The sequence below is a fragment of the Hypanus sabinus genome, chromosome 18 (assembly GCF_030144855.1).
Source record: "Hypanus sabinus isolate sHypSab1 chromosome 18, sHypSab1.hap1, whole genome shotgun sequence".
Taxonomy (NCBI): Eukaryota; Metazoa; Chordata; class Chondrichthyes; order Myliobatiformes; family Dasyatidae; genus Hypanus; species Hypanus sabinus.
This window is the reverse complement of record NC_082723.1, coordinates 36,861,463-36,886,383: the sequence shown is the minus strand read 5'-3', so window position 1 is coordinate 36,886,383 and position 24,921 is coordinate 36,861,463. Positions and strand designations below refer to the sequence as shown.

The 24,921-nt window shown below is 39.0% G+C and overlaps 1 protein-coding gene across 4 annotated transcripts in view; it reads right to left on the bottom strand.

Moving 5' to 3' along the window:
- odf2a (outer dense fiber of sperm tails 2a) overlaps positions 1 to 24,921 on the bottom strand; it is a 48,847-nt gene that overhangs the window by 15,474 nt on the left and 8,452 nt on the right. For 3 of the 4 annotated variants that reach the window (XM_059994116.1, XM_059994117.1, XM_059994118.1), the window contains exons 4-15: positions 23,461 to 23,631; positions 22,281 to 22,468; positions 21,578 to 21,704; positions 19,374 to 19,505; positions 16,505 to 16,579; positions 11,830 to 11,901; positions 10,800 to 10,916; positions 8,693 to 8,878; positions 8,143 to 8,252; positions 7,198 to 7,333; positions 538 to 648; positions 42 to 146 (exon numbers count right to left, since the gene is read on the bottom strand). In XM_059994116.1, coding sequence (XP_059850099.1) covers positions 42 to 146; positions 538 to 648; positions 7,198 to 7,333; positions 8,143 to 8,252; positions 8,693 to 8,878; positions 10,800 to 10,916; positions 11,830 to 11,901; positions 16,505 to 16,579; positions 19,374 to 19,505; positions 21,578 to 21,704; positions 22,281 to 22,468; positions 23,461 to 23,631 — 1,530 coding nt within the window. The remainder of the gene's footprint in view (positions 1 to 41; positions 147 to 537; positions 649 to 7,197; positions 7,334 to 8,142; positions 8,253 to 8,692; positions 8,879 to 10,799; positions 10,917 to 11,829; positions 11,902 to 16,504; positions 16,580 to 19,373; positions 19,506 to 21,577; positions 21,705 to 22,280; positions 22,469 to 23,460; positions 23,632 to 24,921) is intronic. The other variant, XM_059994119.1, reaches the window with a different exon arrangement.

Here is a 24,921-nt window from a genome sequence, read left to right as displayed (position 1 = left end):
ATCATAAGGGAATTATTTTCTCCTTCTCAACAAGTAGTTACCTGTTCAATTTCTTTATTAACCTCATCTTTCAATAACTTGTTCTCCCTCTCTGCCTTCTCCAGCTTCATGTTGTATTCATCTGCCTCCAACCGTGTTTTCATCACCTAGATCCAGCCGAGAATTTTATTACATAGCAATAAAATAATGAAATGTAAAATTTTGCAAACCTCTCCACACAAAGAAATAATAATCATTTTACAATGGTATTCAAAATCCTTCAGTGAAACTAATGCTCTGTTGGTGTTGTCAACATGCGTCTTCCTCATTGGTTAATACGTTGAACCTACGGCAGTTTCAATTTACGTTTCAAATACATATTTATTTTCATAATCTTATATAGTACAAGAGCTCTTTCACCCAATCCTACGAAGAAATTGGACTTTCCCTTCACACTGCATTAAAATCAAAAACCTTGAGTTCCAGTGGTAGGATTATAGACTAATACTACACAAACGATTGTATATTCTCAGATGTTCTGAATCCAAAATTAATTACCTGAGATTTATAACTATCCACCAGCCCTTCATAGTGTTTGATAGAGACTTTGAGGTGTTGCATTTCAGTCTGAGCAAATGTGAATTTTTCCTCCAATGCATTCATATTTGCCTAAATATTTTTGAAAAAGGAAAAAGTATTCAGCTGGGGGCTGGCTGAGATATCTTTGAAATATCAAATTGGTTAGTTGTTTTTACATCCTGGTCTGCTTAAAATATTCTCCTGAGCGTAATGGTTACACTTAGAGAATCAGGCATAATCATATTGCTCAACCTCTAACTACAGAGTAACCCAGGGTCTCTTCAATAAACCAGTAAGGTTATTATGCTTTCAAACACAAGAAAAGTTTCATTGAAATAAAATCAGATTCGAATTATTTGTTCTGCAGAATTTAAGCAAAAATGCAAATTATAATTATGAACAAACAATATTTTCTCCTCTTATTGGTAAAAAACCATAACCCCAACTCATTAGTATTGTTTCATTGGAGCCATCTGAAACTTAACTTTTATAACCTACTTTTTGTTCTCAGACCAAGCAAGGCATTGTCTTTATAATCTCTTATTCAATTCTTAAATAAGTATATAACCTACAGTCTCTTTTTTTAAAATTCCGGGGGAATCATGGGTTTGCGCCTCTGGTGGACTGTGTTCTCTACAGGCTTGGGTGGGAAGATTTGAAGAACCGGCTGTTGCCCATGCAGTGTGTTCCCCCTCTCCATGTCACTGATGTAGTTCAAGGGAAGGGCAAGCACCGAAACAGCTTGGCACCAGAGTTGTCACAGAGGTTGCCAGTGTGGTTTAAAACAACATCAAACGGTCTTATGGACCCCAGCTCCAGATTTCTTCCTCGGGGTTTACTCCCGAAGTCTTTCCCTTGAAGGGTATGGCTGCAAGGCAGCGGAGGTTTAAAATCAGAGTTTTCCTTCTAGGCAACTGCACTCCACAGCTGATGAGCCCACCTACCCGAAGCTACTGGCTTTGAGAAACCAGTGGCCCGCCTTTGCCCCTTCTGCTGGGCCTAATATCTAAGCCACATGTGAAGGCCAACAGTTGGACCTGGTTGTCAGAGGCTGTTAGAAATGCACGCCATTTGGAGCACTTTATAGGTAGTAGGAGCTTATCCCCACTACAAACCCTGGCTATGACCTTAGGAACCAGGCATCAATCACTCAGAATTTTTATGAGAAATATGGAGGTTGTCTAGGGAGTACTGGTTCCTTAGTTAGGGGTTGTGGTGGGGAAAAGCTCCCAATGGCGTGCGACTCAAATAGAGACAAGAGGGTGTACAGGAGTGAGATATGCCAACTAGTGGAATGGTGCTGCAGCAACAACCTGGCACTCAGTGTCAGTAAGACGAAAGAGCTGATTGTGGACTTCAGGAAGGGTAAGACGAAGGAACACATGCCAAACCTCACAGAAGGATCAGAAGTGGAGAGAGTGAGCAGTTTCAAGTTCCTGGGTGTCAAGATCTCCGAGGATCTAACCTAGTCCCAACACACTGATGTAGTCATAAAGAAGGCAAGACAGTGACTATACTTTATTAGGAGTTTGAAGAGATTTGACATGTCAACAAATACACTCAAAAGCTTCTATAGTTGTACTGTGGAGAGCATTCTGACAGGCTGCATCACTGTCTGGTATGGAGGGGTTACTGCACAGGACCGAAAGAAGCTGCAGAAGGTTGTAAGTCTCGTCAGCTCCATCTTGGGCACTAACCTACAAAGTACCCAGGACATCTTTAGGAAGCGGTGTCTCAGAAAGGCAGCATCCATTATTAAGGACCTCCAACACCCAGGGCATGCCCTTTTCTCACTGTTACCATCAGGTAGGAGGTACAGAAGCCTGAAGGCACACACTCAGCTTCTTCCCCTCTGCCATCTGATACCTAAATGGACATTGAAGCTTTGGACACTACCTCACTTTTTTTTTAAAAATATACAGTATTTCTGATTTTTGCACATTAAAAAAAATCTATTCAACATATATAATTGATTTACTTGTTTGTTTATTGCTTTATTTAATTTATTATTTTTTTCTTTCTCTGCAGATTATGTATTGCATTGAACTGCTGCTGCCTAGTTAACAAATTTCACGTCACATGCCGGTGATAATAAACCTGATTCTGATAACCAAGCCCAGCTCCTGGCATTCACTCACGGCTTAGCTACTAAGCTAGATGGAACCATTGCTACTGATAGGAGTAGGGGCAAAGGTGGGTTACTAGCACCTCTAAACCAGTTGCTTTGGGCAGCTGTGGTTGGCAGCTTATCGAGAGGAGAACTCCGATTTCAAACCTCTGCTGCCTTGCGGCTATTCCCACTCATGAGGAAAGCTTCGGGAATAAACCTCAAGGGAAAAATCCGGAGCTGGAGTCCCTAATGGCAGTCCTACATCGATTTCAACATAGACTGGCAACTCCTGTGACACTGTTGGTGCCAAACTGTATCGGTCTCTGCTGTTCCTTTGGGCTCAGATGCTTGGAGAGAGTGAGCTTGCTACACAGGCAACAGCTTGCTCTCGATATCATAGTGCCCTGGATTGCATATCTAAACAGCTAGAACACAACATCCATGGTTGACCCTGACCGACATAACCCTCATCATCATTAGGGAGTACTTGCATGGACTTCCAAAGAGATTGGTCCCATTGAGGCAAGGGAAAGGACATAGGATAAAGGAACCATGGTTGACAAGAGAGGTAGAACACTTAATCAAGAGGAAGAAGGAAGCATACTTCAGCTTTAGGAAGTAATGCTCAGAAAGGGCTCTTGAGAGTTATAAAGTAGCCAGAAAGGAGCTTAAGGAGGATTTAAGAGATCTAGGAGGGGCGAGGTGGCTTTGGCAAGTAGGATTAGGGAAAACCCCAAGGTGTTCTACACGTATGTGAGAAACAGGAAGATGCCTAAAGAGAGGGTAGGGCCAATCAGGGGTAGAAGATTGTAGGCTACAACTGGACAAGGACAGAATAAAGAGAGGGGCTTAGAAATGGCAGATAGAATTCAATCCAGGTAAGTGTGAAATGATAAGTTTAGAAAGTCGAATGTGAAAGAGTACAAGGTTAATGGCAGGATTCTTAGCAGTGTGGAGGAACAGAGGGATTTTGGGGTCCAAGTCCATAGATCCCTCAAAGTTGCCGTGCAATTTGATAGGGTGATTAAGGAAGTGTATGTTGTGTTGATCTTCATTAGTAGTGCTGGTGGTGGGGGAATTGAGTTCAAGAGCTGCAAAGTAACATTGCAGCTCTATAAAACTCTGGTTAGACCACACTTGGAGTAATGTGTGCAGTTTTGGTCTCCAAATTTGAGGAAGGACATTCTTGCTATTGAGGGAGTGCAGCGTAGGCTCACAAGGTTAATTCCCGGAATGGCGGGATTGTCATATGTTGAAAGATTAGAGCGACTGGGCTTGTATACACTGGAATTTAGAAGGATGAGAGGGGATCTGATTGAGACATATAAGATTATTAAGGGATTGGACACGCTGGAGGCAGGAAGCATGTTCCCGCTGATGGGTGAGTCCAGAACTAGAGGCCACAGTTTAAGAATAAGGAGTAGGCCATTTAGAACTGAGATGCGGAAAAACTTTTTCACCCAGAGTGGTGGACATGTGGAATGCTCTGCCCCAGAAGGCAGTGGAGACCAAATCTCTGGATGCATTCAAGAGAGAGTTAGATAGAGCTCTTATAGATAGCAGGGTCAAGGGATATGGGGAGAGGGCAGGAACGGGGTACTGATTGTGTATGATCAGCCATGATCACAGTGAATGGCGGTGCTGGCTAGAAGGGCCAAATGTCCTACTCCTGCACCTACTGTCTTTCGTCTGTTGTATACACAGTGGCCACTTTATTAGGTACAAGTATCTGATCAACCAACCATGTGGCAGCAATTCAAGGAATAAAAGCATGCAGACATAGTCAAGAAGTCTGTTTGTTGTTCATACCAAACATCAGAATGGGGAAGAAATGTGATCTAAGTAACTTTGATCATGGAATTATTGTTAGTTCCAGACCTGAAATTGCTGATCTCCTGGGATTTTTACACACAGAGGTCTCTAAAGTTTACAAAGAATGGTGTAAAAACAAAAAAAACATTCAGTGAGCGGCAGTTCTGCAGGCAAAAATGCTGTGTTATTGAGAAAGATAAGACTGGTTAAAGCTGACAGGAAGACAATGGTAATTCGTTACAACAGTTACAATGTTACAACAAAAAGCATCTCTGAACACACATGTTGAAACTTGCTACAACAGCAGCAGATCTCATAAAGCAGAAAGCTACTTTATTCAGCCACTTCTATACCTAATAAAGTGGCCATTAAGTGTACTGGCTGGTCTTTCACTGCCACTGGGTCAAGATCCTAGCACTCCTTCCTTAATGGCACTGTAGGTATACCCACACATCAAGGACTGTAACAGCTCACTACCACTTTCGAGAGCAACTCAGGATAGGCAATTAAATTTTAGCTCTGTGATGCCCATACTCCTTAAATTAATATATATAAGAAAGCCACACCACAGCAGTGGCAGGTCAGAACGGCAGTACAATTGAAAATTTGAGAATCAGAGTGGAATGATCAGCACTGCAGACTGAGCACAGATGACCTACTACAGCAACATCCAATATGGTTTTGGTTTCTCCAATGTAGAGGAGGCCACATTGTAAAAACTAAATGTAATAGATTACACTGACAAAAAAGTGAAAGTGAAACACTGCTTCACTGGAATGAGAAGTCTGTTTAGCACTGCATTCTCAAGAGCAATTATAGATTGGATGATAAATGCTGCCCTTAGCAGGGATGCCCATGTACTGCAAATGAATGTTATTTTTAAAAAAGTCACTTTTAGATACTGACAAACCTGATATTTTTGGCATTCTTTTTATCTTTCAATAACAATCCAGAAGCTAATTAATAATGGATTGTTAGCTGCCCTCACTCAGTTATGTATGTTTTTAAAGTATTCAAAGATTCAAAGCACATTTATTATCAAAAAATGTGTAAATTACACACCTTGAAATTTGTTTGCTTACAGGCAGTCACAAAGCAAGAAACTCAAATAATCCAATTTTAAAAAGGACCAAAAAAACCACCATGCAGAGAAAGAGAGAGAGAAAAAAAACACACATAATGCAAACAATAGAAGCAAGCCAATGATATCCCAACTAGACTGAATCTCAGATCTGCTCCTGGAGCAGGCCCAAGCCAAGCCTTGGTCCCCAGTGTTCACACCAGCGAGGCAGAAATGCACAGCAGCCAGATCAGTTCACAGCCTTGGCGCTGCGGAGAAAGGAATGAACATTCGCAGGATATTGAGTAAAATCAGCCCAGTATTTGCCTCCATACCTGTCACTCGAGCTTCCAGTCTATCTGGGCCAACATTTAAATTGTTCAAACGCTAAGGAGTGCCACATTTCAGGACAGATCCAAGCCCCCTGATACACTTGTGTCACCCTGCCTGAAGCCATTCTCAATCTCCCCAAATCGGCTCAGCGCTGGGAGCAATCCAACCTCAGATCCAGGTTAGGTGAAACTCTTCTGCATCAACTCCTCTCCAAATCGCTCACTCCATCTCTGGCAGCGTTATGAACTCTGACAAAGGGTCTCGGCCCAAAATGTTGACTGCTCATTTCCATGGATGCTGCCCAACCTGCTGAGTTCCTTCAGCATGTTGTATGTGTTATGAACTCTGTCTCTGTCTGCAGCTCGAACACGTTGCGCCTTACTATGCCCCAGCATGGCTTATTCCCTCAAATTAGCCTCACCTCTGCTTGCCTCCTCGTCGGTGGCGATAATTCACAATTTGCTTCATGAAAGATGTTAGAAGTAATGTTTTTAGTTGACTCTCTTGCCTTATGATTTACCAGTTGCACATCTTTGGTCGCACCATTTTAAACTGGAAAACAACTAAAACACTTAGCCACCACTATTAACTCAGTGCTCCCAAAACTGCTCAACTCTAGTGCCAATGCCTTTAAGTAATTGAAAAGAATTGGAATATAACTACATATTGACGCTCCAATTCAGGGACAGTTAAGGTAAGCCATAATGGCTTGGGTCTGGTTTTACAAAAGTAGATTTCCTTCCTTGTGTCATGTTTGTAAATTACTAGCAGACTTAAAACTAAATATTACAGACTCTGGAAATCTAAAATAAAACAAAGAACGTTGGACAACAATAACTCATGCCTACAGCTGTAAATTATGAACCCAAAAGAGTAGCATTTTCTCTCTAAAAATGCCTTTTACCATCTAAACAGCAATTTGAAAGTACAATAAGATAAATGTTTTGTGAAAATCAAAGTTTATTAATAGAGAACACTGAAAACATTTCTGGGTTAAGCTAATTAATGTCAGAAAGCTGGAAACAATGTAAAGAGTTACTAATTATTTTCTATTTACATCTTGATAGCCATTCAAATCAATCTCTCCTGCCAATCCACACACACAGAAAGCTTAAAGTACAAATATTGCACTGAATGCTACAAACTCCAGCACAAGTGCACTTAATGTTAAACATTAATAAAAAATAACTTAAGACTTTAAGTTTGAGATCACATGTCCAATTAGAATTCAAGATATCACTGGATCCATTCATTATAAAATTAATAAATTCAGAAAAAATTACGCTAATTGTCTTTCATGTGCCTGTCAATGGAAAAATTTTACCTTCATTGCCTCATTTTCCAGCTTGACGGAGGAGCTTTCTGAAGACATCTTGTGGAGCCTTTCCATTAGTGATTCCAGGTCTCCTCGAGCCTTGTCCTCCACGTGATGAGTTTGATCCAGTAGATCAGCAATACGGCTGCCAAAAGAAAATTTATACATTATCTGAAATATAGTCTGTTTGCTCACTTCTGGTCCATATCATTAATTTCAGGTCACAATCTTAGGTGAAATGTTGGCAACATTAAAAGTTGCCTACTGTATGTAATTAAATTTAAATTCACTTTGAAAAGAAATCCACATGATGCTATAGCTTGTAGTCATCTAGTGTACTGACATCATCTTATATCCTGTATCATTACTTATTCAAGCAACTTGTAATGCCATAGGGCTTTTCCTGGCAAAGAACACAAATATATTAGTCAAATCAAATAAGTTCAGTGCTTCATAATGAATATCAATAATGTTTCTGAAACAGAATGTCAAAATATAAATCAAGCTACATCTCTTACTTCACCACAGTTGAGCATTACATAGCTTTACAAAATTTAATTTCAAAAATGTGTTATTAAAAATAGGTTTAAAAGGCATCTTGGGACACTGATGCACCTCATGAATATTTTATGCTTTTTCTATTCTAATTGTATTCTAAATAAGATAAAGAAAACTGATGCCAATACATATCTATTAACTCAATATTAAACTGAAAAATGTTTAAACATTAAAAAGGAAACTCCTCCCAAGACTATCAGGATGTGTACTGTCCTTCCTAACTGGGAGAATGTCATTGATACCATATTTATGAACACTTCACTATGTTGTAGTACAAATTCACCATTAAAATTATAATCAAATGTTAGTGTGAATGATAATCCCAAATTACACCAAGTCTCTTTTCTCTTTTACATCTTTTCTCTTGAGCTGTTTAAGCTCTCGCAACTTTCTTACTTGTTCAAGATTGAGACCTCGATCTCCAGTTGACTCTTTTCTTTTATCACCTTGCTGTGAGAACTTCTCCATTTCTCAGCTGATGATAGCGCATCTGCCAACTGTGTTTCCTATAAACAAGCCAATCAAGCAGGTTCATTTTAAATAAGAATTAATAAAGCAAAAGATACAACAGCAAAAAGTATTATGGAGCCTATTTTCTAAAATACAACTCAAGTAGAGTTAAAGGGAATTTGTTTGCCTTACTTGGCAATTTCTTTTAATATGAGAGATGTTAATACAAAATATGAAATACAACCACTACAAGATTAATGCAATCAAAATGCAGGGCATATTTTCGTTACTTTGCATAATGCTATTCAAGTATAAACTGTCATCCTTAAATACAATGTGGCAGCTCACATTTGCCTTTCATTAAGTAAAGCATACGTTTCATTGCTCCAGGTAAATGTTGCAAATAATCCAACACATTGTATACTTCAAATTTCATTAAATTTCTGATAACAATATCCCTTGCTTGCCACTTTATTTGCCAACACTGCCTTAGTACCTTGTCGCTAAGTTGGGCATTGAGCAGCTCAATGGCGTCTTCACTGCGTTCAGCTCGCTGTTTCTGAGCCTTTGTGGCTTTCTTCAAGGCCTCTTTGTCTCTGTCCCCTTTCTGCTGAAGCTGCTTTAGTTGCTCTGTTAAGTAGTCCAATTGACCTTTTTGTTGCGAAATGGTACGCTCAAAATTCTGAAGTGATAAAATTGGAACAAATTAAAAGCTCCAACTGGAGGCAATTAAATCAAAAATCAGAACATGTTTAAAAAAAAAGACATGTACAGCGATACATAAACATCTCATACAATTTTCACTCAGTACATTAGTTTTTGTGCAATTATTTTGCACAAGGAGAAATTACGCCAAGTACAAATGAGACTAATAATTCCCTAACATGATTTCACTGGTGATAATCTTAGGAGGAAAACAATTGGAGAAGATGCTGCTCTTTAAAAGCAGCCATGAGACATTAAAAGTCTAACTCATCTGAAGGACACACAGTTAGGGCAGTGGTTGATGATCTCAACGGATGGTATCTCTATGTTTGTCATTCAAACATTAATTTAGATTACATGGTCAGATTTTAGAGTGCAGATGGAATGCAAGGGTGAAATGTGCAATTTAAATTTATCAAAGAATAAACCTCTCATTTAGCATGCAGCTAAAAACTCACAATTTAAAAGACTAACAGTGCTTGATAAAGATTTGGCTTTCTGAATATTTTAGGGTGTATCTTATAGATTTTTGGCTGCTGATCATGAAAATCACTATGAAATTTCCATATCATGCACCATTTAAAAAAATTTCTTTATATTTGTTATTTCAATTCAGATTTCAAGTTGGAATAACTAATGCCATGATTAAGGAAAGCATTTTTGTTGGTCCACAGATCAAACATGTCATCAATGACAGGCAATTTGAAGAACTTCTAATGGGATTGGAGAAAAATCGCCCGGAAGGCATTCAAGCATGTTGTTAAATTTTTCTTGGCAACTACAGAGCACCGAGCTATGCTGACAACATGTTTCCAACTTACAAAACCATGAAGTACAACATGTCACTAAAGATTCTTTTACTGCATTCCCATTTAGACTTCTTCCCAGCAAATCTTGGCGCTGTCAGTGACAAGTACAGTGAAAGGTTTCACCAGAACATTGCGGTCATGGAGAAACAGTATCAGGGCAAATGGAATCCATCAATGCTAGTTGATTATTGCTGGACACTTAAGCAAGAAGCCTCAGACACTGAGTACAAATGAAAATCATCAACAAAACATTTTTTGCTTAGTGGACCCATTGCAAAACTTCAGCACTATTATGCAATTAAAGACATTATATTTAATTTGTTTCTCCAAATTTCTACATGATACAAGTACTGTAGTCTGAAATTATATTTGTGTTTGGCTTCAAACGGTCTATCATAGACAAAAAAAATACTAAGGAAGCAACGCTTCCGAAAAAATTTTTGTCCAGTGTAACTGAACTGCCTCAAGAACAATACAGTTAAAGATTTGTTAACAACAAAATATAGCAGCAATTAGTCACAGGTTCAGTGTTAACCTTAAGCAGCGTCTTTGTGCCCACCTTAACAGTTAGTACATTACACTAAAGCAAATTAAGAACAATCATGAATGCAACAGCCTACATGCCAACCAAAGGAACAAGTCGGCACTTGCCAAGCACACCTACCACTCATATATAAAAGGATGAATCAACAACTAGAAATAAAACATACACATTTGTCACTATCAGACTATTTGCACAAGTCAACAAATCAACAGTGAAGTCAGCATTTTTGCAAAACAAAATAATTTTGACATGGATCCTTTGTTTTTTTTTAATCTTACTTCAGAGATATGCTTATAATTAGCTAGGCTCTGTAACGTGAGTGGAATCTACTAGGCAACCTTTGATTTCATTAATCCTTTAAGTACCATATTGGGGATGCCACATTATTGAGATGTTCCAGTGGGCTTTTAAACCACAATCTCCAAACTTCAAAAAAAGCTTTTAACTCAAAACAAAAAGAGAAGCTAACAGTACTCTTAGGGCACATGATATTTTGTTTTAAATTTAGTTCAGTTACATGAAAACTGGAACAAGATGTTGCATACCCTGATTTGAACAGCTAGCCGATTGTTCTCTGCCTCTTTACTGCGCAGCTGTCCCTGTAGATGGGCTCTAGTGCTTTCAAGAGATTTGGAAAGTTCTGCTGCTGCACGAGCATTGTCCTATAAAGGAGAGGGGAAAAAAAAGTGGCTCAGTAAAAAGTAGCTCTTCCCTAACATAACAAAACTATATGCCGAGAGTAGAAATACAGCCAGCTGATTGGACTTTCCGAGGTGGGAACAAGGGATGGCACGGTAAGCATTCTTCATGGTGGTATAACAGTGGACAAGTACGTGAGCTCCTCTGATTCCGCAGGTGATATGTTGGTGGTAGTTGTTTGGAGGCTTCTTCAAGCTTGCCTAGTTGAAATCCCCTGCAATAATAATCTAGTGGGAGTTGATCATGGTGCTCAGCTCCTCCAGTGCCTGCCTGACGCTGGCCAGAGGTGGAATATACACTGCTACCAGGTTGATGGCAGAAACTCCTTCAGCAGATTAAGTGGATGACACTTAACCTCTAAATGTTTTAGATCGGGTTAGCAGGACTGAGACAGAACTGTGCACCACAATGAGTTAGTCGTGAAGTGTACGCCCCCTGCTCTACCTTTAAAACACTCAGTCATGCATGTTACAATAGAGACGTGGATGCTTTCAAACACAATCAGGGATAATTGTGCATCTATCAGCATAATAATAGGGTCATAAACTGAAGCTTATTTGTTTCATTATTTTAATCAGCAAATTCAGTGATCTTTTATATTGATGGAAAACCTTAATCAATAGAAATTGGAGAATCTTAGATATAAATGCAAATGCTTGAGGGAAAGGGACTGTGAAACAGAGTGTTGTATATGCAGAACGTTACAAGTAGCAAAAACCAACAGATTGATGCTGTACAAATTATTAATCATGCACAAACATTCTTAATGCAATACAAAATTGAATAATTCAATTTAAATATAACAATTACTAATTCAATTTAACGCTAGTAATGTTATTTCCCCCCCCCCCCCCCCCACCTTTCATCCTTACTTACTTTTTCTGTTTGATACTGAGCAAGAAGCTGGTCAGTCTGATTTTCAATTTCCTGCATCTTCACTAACAAGTGCTGAAAAAGGAATATTAAGAAACTTCGTTTTTTTTGTTTTAAGAATCATCACGTTTGCTTTATACTTCTAAAGGTCAATCATCCAACCCAAGATATTTTCTATTTTTCCCCTCAGATCTCATTCTATATATTTATAAAGATATAATTTCTGTTTCACTTGTATGCATATAAAAATAGTTTTTAATTGAAAAGACCAATTAATTCAATCAGCTTTGTTTCACCGATCTGATGATGACACAAAGGTGTTGTGGATAGTCTGGAGAGAAATCAGAGGTTACAGCGATACATCGACAGGATGCAGAACTGGACTGACAAGTGGCAGATGGAGCTGGACCCAGATAAGTGTGAAGTGGTTCATTTTGGAAAGTCAAATTTGAAGACAGAGTATAATATCATTGGCAATACTCCTGGCAGTGAGGAGGATCAGGGAGATCTTGGGGTCAGTGTCCATAGGACACTCAAAGCTGCTGCACAGGTTGACAGTGTTGTTAAGAAGGTGTATGGTGTGTTGGCATTCATCAGCTGTGGGACTGAAGTTCAAGAGCCATGAGGTAATGTTACAGTTATACAAGACCTTGGTTAGACTCTACTTGGAGTAACTACTGTGTTCAGTCTGGTCACCTCATTACAGGAAGGATGTGGAAACTATAGAAAGCGTGCAGAGGAAATTTACAAGGATGTTGCCTGGATTGGACAGCATGCCTTATAAGAATAGGTTGAGTGAACTCAGCCTTTTCTCCTTAGAGCAACAGAGGATGAGAGGTGACTTGATAGAGGTGTATAAGATGATGAGGGGCATTGATTTTATGGATAGCCGGAGGCTTTTTCCCAGGGTTGAAATGGCTAGCACAAGGGGGCATAGTTTTAAGGTGCTTGGAAGTAGGTACCGAGAGGGTGTCAGGGGGAAGCTTTTCCCACACAGAGAGTGGTGGGTGCAAGGAACTTAAGAGACTCTTAGGTAGGTACATGGAACTTAGAAAACTTGAGGGCTATGCGGTAGGGTAATTCTGGGCAGTTTCTAGAGATGGTCGCTACAACATTGAGGGCTGAAGGTCCTGTAATGTGTTGTAGATTTCTATGTTCTATGTTCATCTCTGTCTCATTTCAGCTCAACCACTGCTGAAACCCAGCATGATTTACTTACTACCAGATTCAACTGTTATATGGCTCACCTGCTAAGGTCATATCATCCCCTTTTCATGAACTTGATCCTCAAATATTATATTATGTTCCAGACTGCTCTGTCACATTCATCAGTGGCTTCTGCTCAGTGATCAGAATTGGTACCCAGTTCAACAACAGCTTGTTTTTAAAATACTCACCCTTGTGTTAAAATATCTTGAGAGCCTATACTGACTAGATTTCTGTCACCTCCTCCAATTTTTCAACTCTCCAGGAATTCTACATTCTTTCAACTCTCGTTGCATAGACATTGCTCACTTCCTTGACCATTTGACCATTGCCTCTCCCTCTAACCACCATGATGTGAGGCTATGCCCAGATTTAACCTCTGGAATTCACTCCCCAAACATTTCTGTCTATTTCTTCAATACTCTTCTTAAAATCCAACTGTTCCATCAAGCTTTTAGAAGACCATTCTTTTGCCAGATGTCAATTTTATGGCTGTGAATCACCTTGGGATTTTGTGTTGCAGGAATTATAAATGAAAATTTGAATCATGTCTCAAGCATGATTCATTCAGATTTTCCTTGTAATTCTTCTTCATGCCTCTCAGGGATATTAACCTTTACCAAACAGTCAATGTATACTAAGCAAAGCTATTTGAACACCGAACCCAGTAGAGATGAACAAAATTCTCATATATACAAGCACCCAAGAAATTATAAGACTATAATACCATAAGACATAGGAGCAGAATTAGGCCATTCAGCCCATCAAGTCTGCTCTGCCATTCTGTCACGGCAGAGCTCAGATCCCACTCAACTCATATACCCGCCTTCTCGCCATATCCTTCGATGCCCTGGCCAATCAGGAAATGATCAACTTCCACCTTAAATATACGCAGACTTAGCCTCCACTGCAGTCTGTGGCAGAACAATCCACAGACTTACTAGACTCTGGCTAAAAAGAAAATCTTCCTTACCTCTGTTCTAAAGGGTCGCCCTTTAGGCTGTGTCCTCTAGTTCTGGATACCCCACCATATGAAACATCCACCCTTTCTAGTCCTTTCAACATTCAGTAGGTTTCAATAAGATCCCCTCGCATTCTTCTAAACTCCAGTGAGTACAGGTGCAAAGCCGCCAAACACTCCTATGTTAACCCTCTTCATTCCCAGAATCATCCTCATAAACCTCCTCTGGACTCTCTCCAATGATGACACATCCTTTCTGAAATAGGGTGCCCAAAACTGTAGACAATACTCCAAGTGTAGCCTGACTAGTGTCTTATAAAGCCTCAGCGTTATCTCCTCGGTTTTATGTTCTACTCCCCTTGAAATAAATGCTAACATTCCATTTGCCTTCTTTACCACAGACTAAGAACCTGTAAAATAACCTTCTGGGAGTCTTGCAAGAGGCCTCCTAAGACCCTCTGCACCTCTGATGTTTGAACCTTCTCCCCACTTAGATAATAGTCCACACTATTGTTCTTTTTACCAAAATGTATTATCATACATTTCCCAACACTATATTCCCTCTGCCACTTTTTTGCCCATTCTTCCAATTTGTCTAAAGTCCTGCTGCAATCACATTGCTTCCTCAGCACTACCTACCCCTCCACCTATCTTGGTATCATTCACAAATTTTGCCACAAATCCACCAATTCTATTATCTAAATCAATGACAAACAATGTGAAAAGGAGCAGTCCCACACTGACCCCTGAGGAACACCACTAGTCACCAGCAGCCAAACAGAAAAGGCCCCTTTTATTCCCACTCGCTGCCTCCTGCCTGTCAGCCATTCCTCTATCCATGCCAGAATCTTTCCTGTAACGCCACAGGATTTTATCTTGTTAAGCAGCTTCATGTGGCACCTTATCAAACAACTTCTGAAAGTCCAAGTAAATGACATCCACTGCCTCTCCTTTGTCCAAGCTGATTGTTACTTCCTCAAAGAACTCTAACAGATTTGTCAGGCAAGATTTCCCTTTACAGGAACCAGGCTGACTTTGACTTATTTTATCATTAGTCTCCAAATACCTCGAAATCTCATCCTTAGTGACAGACTCCAACACTGTCCCAACCACTAAGGTTAGGTTAACTGGTCTATAATTTCCTTTCTTTTGCCTTCCTCCCTTCTTAAAGAGTGGAATGACATTTGCAATCTTCCAGTCCTCCGGGACCATGCCAGAATCAAATGATTCTTGAAAGATCATGACTAATGCATCCGAATCTCATCAGCAACCTCTTTCGGGACTCTGGGATGCAGTCCACCTGGCCCAAGTGACTGATCCACCTTAAGACTTAGTGTTTGCCTAGCACTTTTTCCATTAGCAATCACTCCTGCTCCCTGACACTCATGGACCTTTGGCACACTGCTAGTGTCTTCTACAGTCAAGATAGATGCAAAGTACCCACTAAGTTAATTTGCATTTCTTTGACCCCATTACTACCTCATCAGCATCATTTTCCAGTGATCCAATATCATCCCTCACCTCCCTTTTCCATGCAGAAATAAATGAAAAATGTGCTAAGATTCAAGATTACATAGTATCATTTTCAGTATGTAAGTGTAAAGGGGAATGAAATAACTGTCACTCTGGATCCAATGCAGCACAAAAAAAAGTACAGACAATGGCATAAATAGAATAATAATTTTAAAAAACCACAATAAATATAAATACTTAAGACAGCTCTTATACATAGATTGATCTTATGTCCATAAAGTGGCAATAGGCACAGGAGTATCTGTCTGCACATAAGGTGACTGACGGAAAAAGAAAAAGGAACGGTGTTTGGGGGTGTTGAGGGGTAGGTTTGTGTTGATCAGCTTACTGCTTGGAGAAAGTACCTGTTTCTGAGTGTGCTGGTCCTGGCATGGATGCTACATAGCGTCCTGATGGGAATGGGACAAATGGTCCATCAGTAGGGTGGGTGGGTCACTCATGATGTCACTGGGCCTTTTCTGTATATATATTCTTGATGGCAAGTAGGCTGGTGTCAGTGATGTGCTGGCAGTTTTGACTATCTGTTGAGGAGCCTTCCTGTCTGCCACAGTGCAGCTTATGCATCATACAGTGATGCAGATTGTTAGGAGGCTCTCTACTTTGTATCTGTAGAATGACATGTGTAGATATGCATAGTCCAGCTCTCTTCAGCCTCCTCAGAAAGCAAAGAGGTTGGTGAGCTTTCCTGATTGCGTAGAATGCGTTCTGGTACCATGAGAGATGTGTACTCCCAGGAGTTTGAAGCTGCTCAGTTTCTACTGCTGTGCCCCAATGTAAAGAAGGGTGTGACTGGTGCAAGTTTTTCTGAAGTCAACCACCCCAATTGTTTTATTGATTGAGGAAGAGATTATTTGCCTAATATTTAATTGGCCTTCTGCAGCCACTGCTGATAGCAGAACTCAAAATATAAACCGAAAATAATCCTGTTGAGGGTTTTTCCCATGAACAAAATCACCAATTGCTGTAAGTTTATCTCACCGCATTTTCTGCTTCCGACCGGGCCAGTTTTTCAAGTAAGGCTTCTTTTAGATCAAACAACCTCAAAGCATCAGTCTAGATATTAAAAAAAAAGTGGGAATTAACCCTATCAGCACAGATAATTACAGAGTTATTTTCTTCACGACCATCTACCTTCTTAATTTAATATCTTCAATATGTTTCAGGGCTTATGATTATGTCTTCCATCAAGCTTGACTATATAGATTTTTGAAACCTTTGTACCTTCCCTCTTCCTCTTGTCCTGTTTAATAAATCTCTTGTTATTCACTTCTTCCTGGCCTCATCCTTTATTCTTCCCTCCTGCTCGCTCATTTTGTTCAGAAAATTCACTTACTACTTCCTTCCCCTCCATCCTTGTTTATGTGCTGATCATTTGCCTTTTTCTTTGACATTGTTAATACTTGCCACTTCCATTCTACCCCCATCATGCAAAAACGATATAATCACTCCATTTCAAAATAATAACTACCTGGTCTAAAATATAAAGAGAAATAAAAACACATGGTGTTTGTAGAAAGAGAAACCGTTCTATTGTTTCAAGTTGAAGATTCTTCATTAGAACCAGAAAGTGAAAAAACGAGTTAGTTTTAAGTTGCACAGAGTTAAGGAAAGGGATGTATAGGACAAACGAAATATCTCCGATGGGGTGAGACCAAAGTTACCAATGAGATTCCTTCTTAATAGATAGTTAGAGAAAGAGATGTGGTTGTAGTAGTGAGGTTTTGGCCAACACTTTAACTAAGACTGGGCAACTATGGAAGACAGTTCTTGTTTTCTTCTTAGTTCTGACAAGGCTTGACTAAAATTTATTTCCATTGCCCAATCTTCCTCTCTAAAGATTCCTTCATTAATCTCGTAACCATTTGGCTCTGAAAACAAATGAATGACCTTGGCAAATGTGGCCTCATCTTTTAAAATAAATTTCCTTTGTTCCATTTTTCCCTGTCCATAACTAAGCAGCACTTTCAAATTTCTGACAACTATGTCTTCACTGAGCTTCTCCCTGCCCTCTCATCTGTCTCAACCTACCATTAGGTTTAACTGACCTTCAAATGGGACACACTATCAATACCTTCAATGGACAAGACAAGTTCCTATCATTGACTCTAAACTTCCATAATTCATCTTCCTCCCTTCACTGCTGTGCTGCACCCAATAGATTTTGTCTTTACATAACATAAGAACATAAGAAACAGGAGCAGGAGTAGGCCATCCAGCCCACTGAGCCTGCCCCGCCATTCAATAAGATCATGGCTGATCTGTCCAAAAACTCAGCTCCATCTGCCTGCCTATTCCCCATAACCCTTAATTCCCTTACTATGTAAAATCCTATCTACCTGTATCTTAAATATATTTTGTGAGGAAGCCTCAGCTGCTTCCCTAGGCAGAGAATTCCACAGATTCACCACTCTCTGGGAAAAACAGTTTCTCCTCATCTCCATCCTAAATCTTCTCCCCTGAATCTTGAGACAATGTCCTCTAATTCTAGTCTTACCTACCAATGGAAACAACTTTGCTACTTCTATCTTATCTATCCCTTTCAAAATTTTGTATGTTTCTATAATATCCCCTCTCATTCTTCTGAACTCCAGAGAGTATAGTCCCAGGCGACTCAATCTCTCCTCATAGGTTAACCCCTTCATCCCTGGAATCAACCTGGTGAACCTCCTCTGCACTGCCTCCAAAGCCAGTATATCCTTCCTCAAGTATGGAGAACAGTACTGCTCACAGTACTCCAGGTGCAGCCTCACCAGAACCCTGTATAGTTGCAGCATGACCTCCCTGCTCTTGAATTCAATCCCTCTAGCAATGAAGACCAACATTCCTTTTGCCTTCTTAATACCTGCAAGCCAACTTTTTGCGATTCAACTTTGGAAAATATTGTTAGATATTTTGTATTCACTCAAGGATTAAAAAAATTATACTGCATTAATTTAACATTTGGAAAAAAAATCATAGGTCCAATAAAATGGAGAAGTCTGCTTGGACTGTATAGATGATCCAGTTTCAACCAAGTAGGCAAAATTTTATTTCTTCTTTAACATGTGACTAGGTGCAAGTCAATGTAAAGCCTTTGGAAATTAAACAAGGATATACAGCTACTCATAATAAAAGGTGACCAATTTAGAGAACCTCCAATCTCCTGATCCACTTGCAAACGTCTTCCTACAGACTGGAATAGATTTTGCCAATACATTGAGAAACTGAGTTCATATATAAATTATACCCTATCTCTAAATGATTTTCTTCCTTTATTCCTGCTGCTGTGAAGGGTGAATTGTGCTGTTCTTAAGGAACATGATCTTGATAATTTATTTGTTTGTCCAGTACTCCAACCTGAGTCATTACACAGAGAAAGGGCAACCCATCAGTTGAGGAAGAATTTGTGACAGATCTAGCCCTTGCCCCATTTCATACATTATAGCAATCCTAGGGCATGCTGAAAACTAAGCTGGTGTCATCCTTTCTACTCTAAGAACCAAAAGCATCATATTGGATCTTTTACATACATTACCCATTGAATTATTGATCCCAGAAGGGAGACAAATTGCAATTTATTTTTTTCAGGGAGCACTGAAACCACTGGACTACTTCAGATTCGCATTACAGTATTGGTCGAGATTTGGTGTCAAAGGTTCTCAAATGAGACATAAAGCAATCAATTAACTTTCTGAATCACAGAAAGTAATTGCACTGTGGCTCAAATCAAAATAAATGCCAGCTTGGATATTAATATCAAATGATCAGAATGATCCAACTTCAATAAAGGTAAAACAGAAGAAAGCTTTTCTAACTAAATACAACTACAGAAAAGAATTAAATGACCCAACGGCTGACAAATTCTTACCTCTTGTGCATGCTGTTCCTTAAGTAGATCCCGAACAGCTCGATTTGATGCATCAAAGGTCTCCAATTTCTGCATTAACAATTCCTTCTGCCGTGATAGCAAGTTACATTCTGATGTTGACATTTGCTTCTCCTTAATGTACAGAAAGAACAAGTTTAGTGGACCTTTGCAAATATAGAGAAATTTTTTTTTTAAAAAGAGGACCACTGAAAAATTTGTACTTTTACCCTTTGGAAATACAAATCATCTTATTAAAAAGTTTCTCCTTTTCTCATCCATGTTGGCACAGGCAGCAACAGAAATCTGCACTGAAGTCTTAGATTAAAAATCTGTTTCCAGCTGCTTCTTGGCAAAGATCATTTGTGCATCACCACTCAATGTTTTTGCAAATTCTTATTTAAGTATTTAATTTTTCCAAGGAATAACAATGCTTCTTCAACCATATCCCCTCTCAAGCTATAACATTTATTAATTCCAAAAGACTATTCAATCTGTATCAAAGCTTTGGCTAGGGGTCTTTATCAAATTTATAATTTTATGCTCCCATATACATCTTCTGGGCTCTTAACTCACAAACAGGAGCTGTTTCATTTCCTAGTTTCCAGACTATGCACTTAAAATAAACTTACACCCAATTTCAAGCTCCCAAAAGTGATTTCTGTTATTTGTTGTGCTGTCAACCCCAGAACTTTGCTTCAACGATCTTTTACTTAGGACCCCCTTGTCCTGTGTCCAATAGAGTAACAAGTTATCTTAAAAGAAGAGGCATTGTAGGAATGGATACTAATGATTAGGCAAATAACAATGTAGCAAAATTCACAAAAATATTTTGCTTATATTGAATCCACTAGACTAACCTTGCCATGGCCCACAAATTAAACCTCAAAAGGGTTGTACAAAGTAACATTCCTTTCAAAACCTCCTGAAATTAATACAGTGATGATTTCTACTCAAAACTTCAGAAGCAGATCACTAAACTGTTTGTAATCTTGGGGACAACTTTGAAAATGGTGGTGATACCAGGGTGGATGTACGAAGAAGAACAAGGGAAATTATCTTCAAGTAAGAAAAGAAATAACTTGAAGAAACTGAAATCCTTATCATCTCAGGCAGTAAGTCAGTTCCTTTATGTCAAAGCAGGCCTTAACCCTCCAAGTCTGTTTGCAGACTTCAAATACACAAGAACTTTTTATGCAAGAGAGCGCACATAAGTGGAGGACGCTGTGTAACATTACTTCACAAGCCCAGCAATCGTACACTGTGAACAAAGTACCAACATCAATTTTAGCTAAACCTGTACATGGCTTTCCAAGCATAAAAGTTTGAGAACATTAAACCTATCTTCCTCCTTTAGACATCTATCAGAAATCACATTGTAATACACAGAAATAGGGCATTTATTTCCCCAATTCATCCAATGCAAAAGACTGTTTTCTATTTCACCACTCTATTCTGCTCAATAATTTACTGAACTGATTGGTCTCTCCAACTCTTCAACCCTACTTTTCTTCAAGGCAAAGCTGAAGGTCGTGACCTTCTAAATTATCACCCTCAAAATTTATATACAAGTCATGAGATTCTTCCCAATCTTTCTTTGCTCCAAGCAGTCTAATACCAACTGAACAGTCAGCTTTTCCACATGGAGCCATGGGAATTTTGTACCATTGGAGGACATGCATTTACAGCAGGTTCTTGGCACAATGATAGGGAGGGCAGAGGCTTGTGCTGGGCTTCCAGTTCCCAGGCACACATCCTGAGCTACTATCTTTTCTGAAGCACTATGCAGTGTAGCACTAAATACTTTGTATAATATAGTATCAGTTCATTTTGCTTTTGTGCAAGACTTGTCATAATTCAACCTTCAACAATTAGCAAAAGACAAAAATGCTTGGGAGATCAAGTTGCTTCTGCTTTGAATTTATCAACAAAATTAGCCACGACATTTTCTTCTTGATCTCAAGATAGAAGGCATTTCAGAAATCTCAAGCAGTAATAACTTGAAGAAATACTCTGAAAATTGAAGGAAATAGTTCTACACACTAAGTGGACCACTGTATGAGAAGACAGGCTATTCACCAAACATTAGCAATTCTTTCCAGCATTTCATTTTTTGTAGTTGACAGAATTACAAGACAGGAGGAAAATCTTTCTTGAAGAAAAGACTACATGATGCATAATTAAAAGGTAAAAAAAGCTGCACTTACTGTGCCCAGCTTACTGATGGTATTACGCAGAGATGCAACCTGTTTGGCTGCAGCAGCTCCATCCATTTCAACTTCCATGAGCTTTTTCAACAGGGTGTCATCTTTACGCCACAGCTTTTTATCTGAGCTTTGAAAAACAACATCAGACATGTTGATAATTCCCATTATGTGCAAGAAGTTTTCTCGAAGTGAAAGGAGAACAAAGTAATAGTTACACAGGATGGAAAGGATATTTTAAAACTATTTATTCAAGGGATTGCCTATCATCAGCAAGGCTGACAATTTAAAGATACCTCTGAACTAAGAAGGCAATTAACAACTCTGGCGGATTTGGAATCACATATTTTGCCAAGCCAGGAAAGAAGAAGCAATTCTGGTTCATCCAACCAGATATATCTTCTTATAATCTCTGTGAATCTCCTTCATAGTGTCCTTCTCCGTATTTCTCGTTAGGAATGATCAGAAATGAATCCAGTATTCCAATTCACGTGGCCTTATCAACATTCAACAGACTATAATCTAATTCCTTATTCTTTCCTGATATTTAGTATTATGTTAAATAACTTTTGTTACTCATCAATCTAACCCAGTCCTTCTGTGAAATTGCTTAGAAAGGCTGTTCTCCCAGCTGAAGCAAGTTGCATGAAGGAAAGATTCCTGGCAGAAACTATAGATAAAAAGGAAATACTTATAAATTTTGTACCAGGAATTTTCTGGATCTTCTTTCATCATTTCAATGTTCCTTTGTAGTAGCTCATTCTTATGCTCAGTAAGAACTAGCTCCTTGGTGATTTCAGCTAATTCCTCCTCTTTCTCTTCAATCAACCGCTTGGATAGATTTAGCTCCTCCTCTTGCTGTTCCAGCAATTGATTTTTCTTTCTCAATTCAACCTATATATCATACATAAATCACAGTTACACTTTCAAATTGGAATTATAAGAAATGCTTAGACTGTGAGTTCAGCAAACAGAATCAACAATTTCTGCCCCTTTTATTGCTCTGATATAATCAAAAAATCAATATGCTATGAAGGGAAAAATCATTTTTGACAAATCCAATAGCTTTGAGGATACAATTAGTTGAGTAGATAAAGGGAAATAGTGGAGATGCAGAGTGTGTTTTCCTTTTAAAAAGCCCCCAATGTCTTGCCTCATAAAATTCTGTTACATAAAATAAGGTCCACTAAAATGAGGGTTAACAGAAGAGGACTGGCTAAAAGAAAGTGAAAATACATGGGTTGGTTTCAAGTTACCAGCAGGATGCCCAGGGATCAACCTCGGGCACACAACTATTCACAGTTAAGATTTTGATGAAACTGATGTAACAAGTTTGTTAATAATACAAAGCAAAGTTGAAATATGAACTGTGAAGAGGACACAAGATTGTAAATCTTTAAAATTCTCTGCTCAGAGGTCTGTGAAAGCTCAGACATTACCCTTCATTCAAGACCAAGGTAGGTTCCTGGATGCCAAAGGAACTGGATATCGATGGAAATGGACAGAAAAAAAGACTGGACGTGATCAGGCTAATGGCTCACCTGGCCTATTCCTGCTATTTCTTCTGTTTTGGGGGTTTCAAGCTCTACTATTTAGGGTTCTAGAGTGTTGGATCTTCACAGGGCTCATTAAACTAGCTTCCCTGATCCAAATTACATTTTAAAAAATCATACAATCAAGTGTGCCAGTACACTGTCCTGCATTCCACCCTCCAGCAATGAAATCCAGGATACCAGCTGACTTAACAGCTTTAAACCATGCCAAAACTTCACACATGGCTGGCTGTACAAAACTTGCTACACTTTATTTCGTGAAGTAGTTTAAAATCCTAAGAGGCACTATAAGTGTGGCACTACCAGCATGGTTTAACCTACAGTAAACCTCACCTCATTTTTTAATGAGCCCATTTGCTTCATAAGACAGTTGATTTTCTTCTCATATTGATTCATCTTCCCGTGTATCGCTTCCTCATCATCTGTGGAGAGGTCACTCAGGTGAAGTGTTGAGTTGAATTTCTCAGTGTTAATGGGTGTTATATCCAGTCGATGAGTTGGACCCTGGAATAAAAGGAGCATGACAGCAATTGTTAGTAATGATCAACTCCAACACTTTGTCCAAAATAAGAGCAAATATTTGCAGCTTTGAATTTATCATTGGGCACACATAAAAAAACTGAAATAACTCAGAAAATGAAGAAATAGTTCTGCTCAAGCACGATACATGCTTCCTAAAGACCTCATCAGGTTTATCTGTTCTCTGGCAGGTATTCATTACATTTTGTGAATGTGATTCTGCAGGTTGTCCACTTTGCCCAAGAGCTTAAAATCTCCCTACATTTGATAGTGTCATTATATTATGATTTCACAAGTACTACAGCCAAATTAAAATTCCATCTTCACTCAAATTCCATCCAGATGCACCTAGGATTCACAGACACTGATTACAGTTAGGAACTGTGGATAAATTTCCCATCACCTTTGAAGTGTGGTGGAATTATTTATTTATTGAGATATAGTGCAGAATAGGCCCTTTCAGCTCCGCAGCCCAGCAATCCCCCAATTTAGTCCTGGCCTAATCATGGGACATTTTATAATGACCAATTAACCTACCAACCGGTACGCCTTTGGAATATGGGAGGAAACCCACACAGTCATGGGGAGAGCATACAAACTCCTTACAGGCAGCAGCAGGAATTGAGCCCAGGTCACCTGTACTGTAAAGCACTGTGATAACCGCTGTGCTACTACATCACCCTAATTATTGTTATTTCAGTAAAGACCTGAGAATGAACATGATCCATCCTAGTCTTTACGCTTCAGCTACTTACTAGTTTAAATAACAAGGTTAAGATCTGTTGTTAAAGCTAAAAAGCTTCTATTCCCCTTCATCTCCTTCTATCTCACTCAATTTCTATGGTACCAGTGATGAATTTCTCCCAGAATTGCTATGTAAATCAACTGATGAAAATTCATGAAGATAAAAACAGCAATTCATGAAGATATTCCTGAAGAAGGTTCTCGGTCCGAAACTGTGACTATTTATTCATTTCCGTAGATGTTGCCTGACCTGCCGAGTTCCATCAACATTTTGGTGTGTGTTGCTTTGGATTTCCAGCATCTGCAGATTTTCTTGTGTTTAGAAACACTAATGAGTTCAATTAACACATTAATACCATCATATTATAAAGAGACCTCTCAGATTTCCTCTGTACCCAAGTAGTTTAGTCCTATTTACCATCATGCACAAAATGAAATTGAGAACTCTCTTTCAAAGCCACAGGAAGCACAAGTTCATTGCACAGTAAAATACATAAAATTATTGTTTCTGTTCCATACAGGTTTTTGACC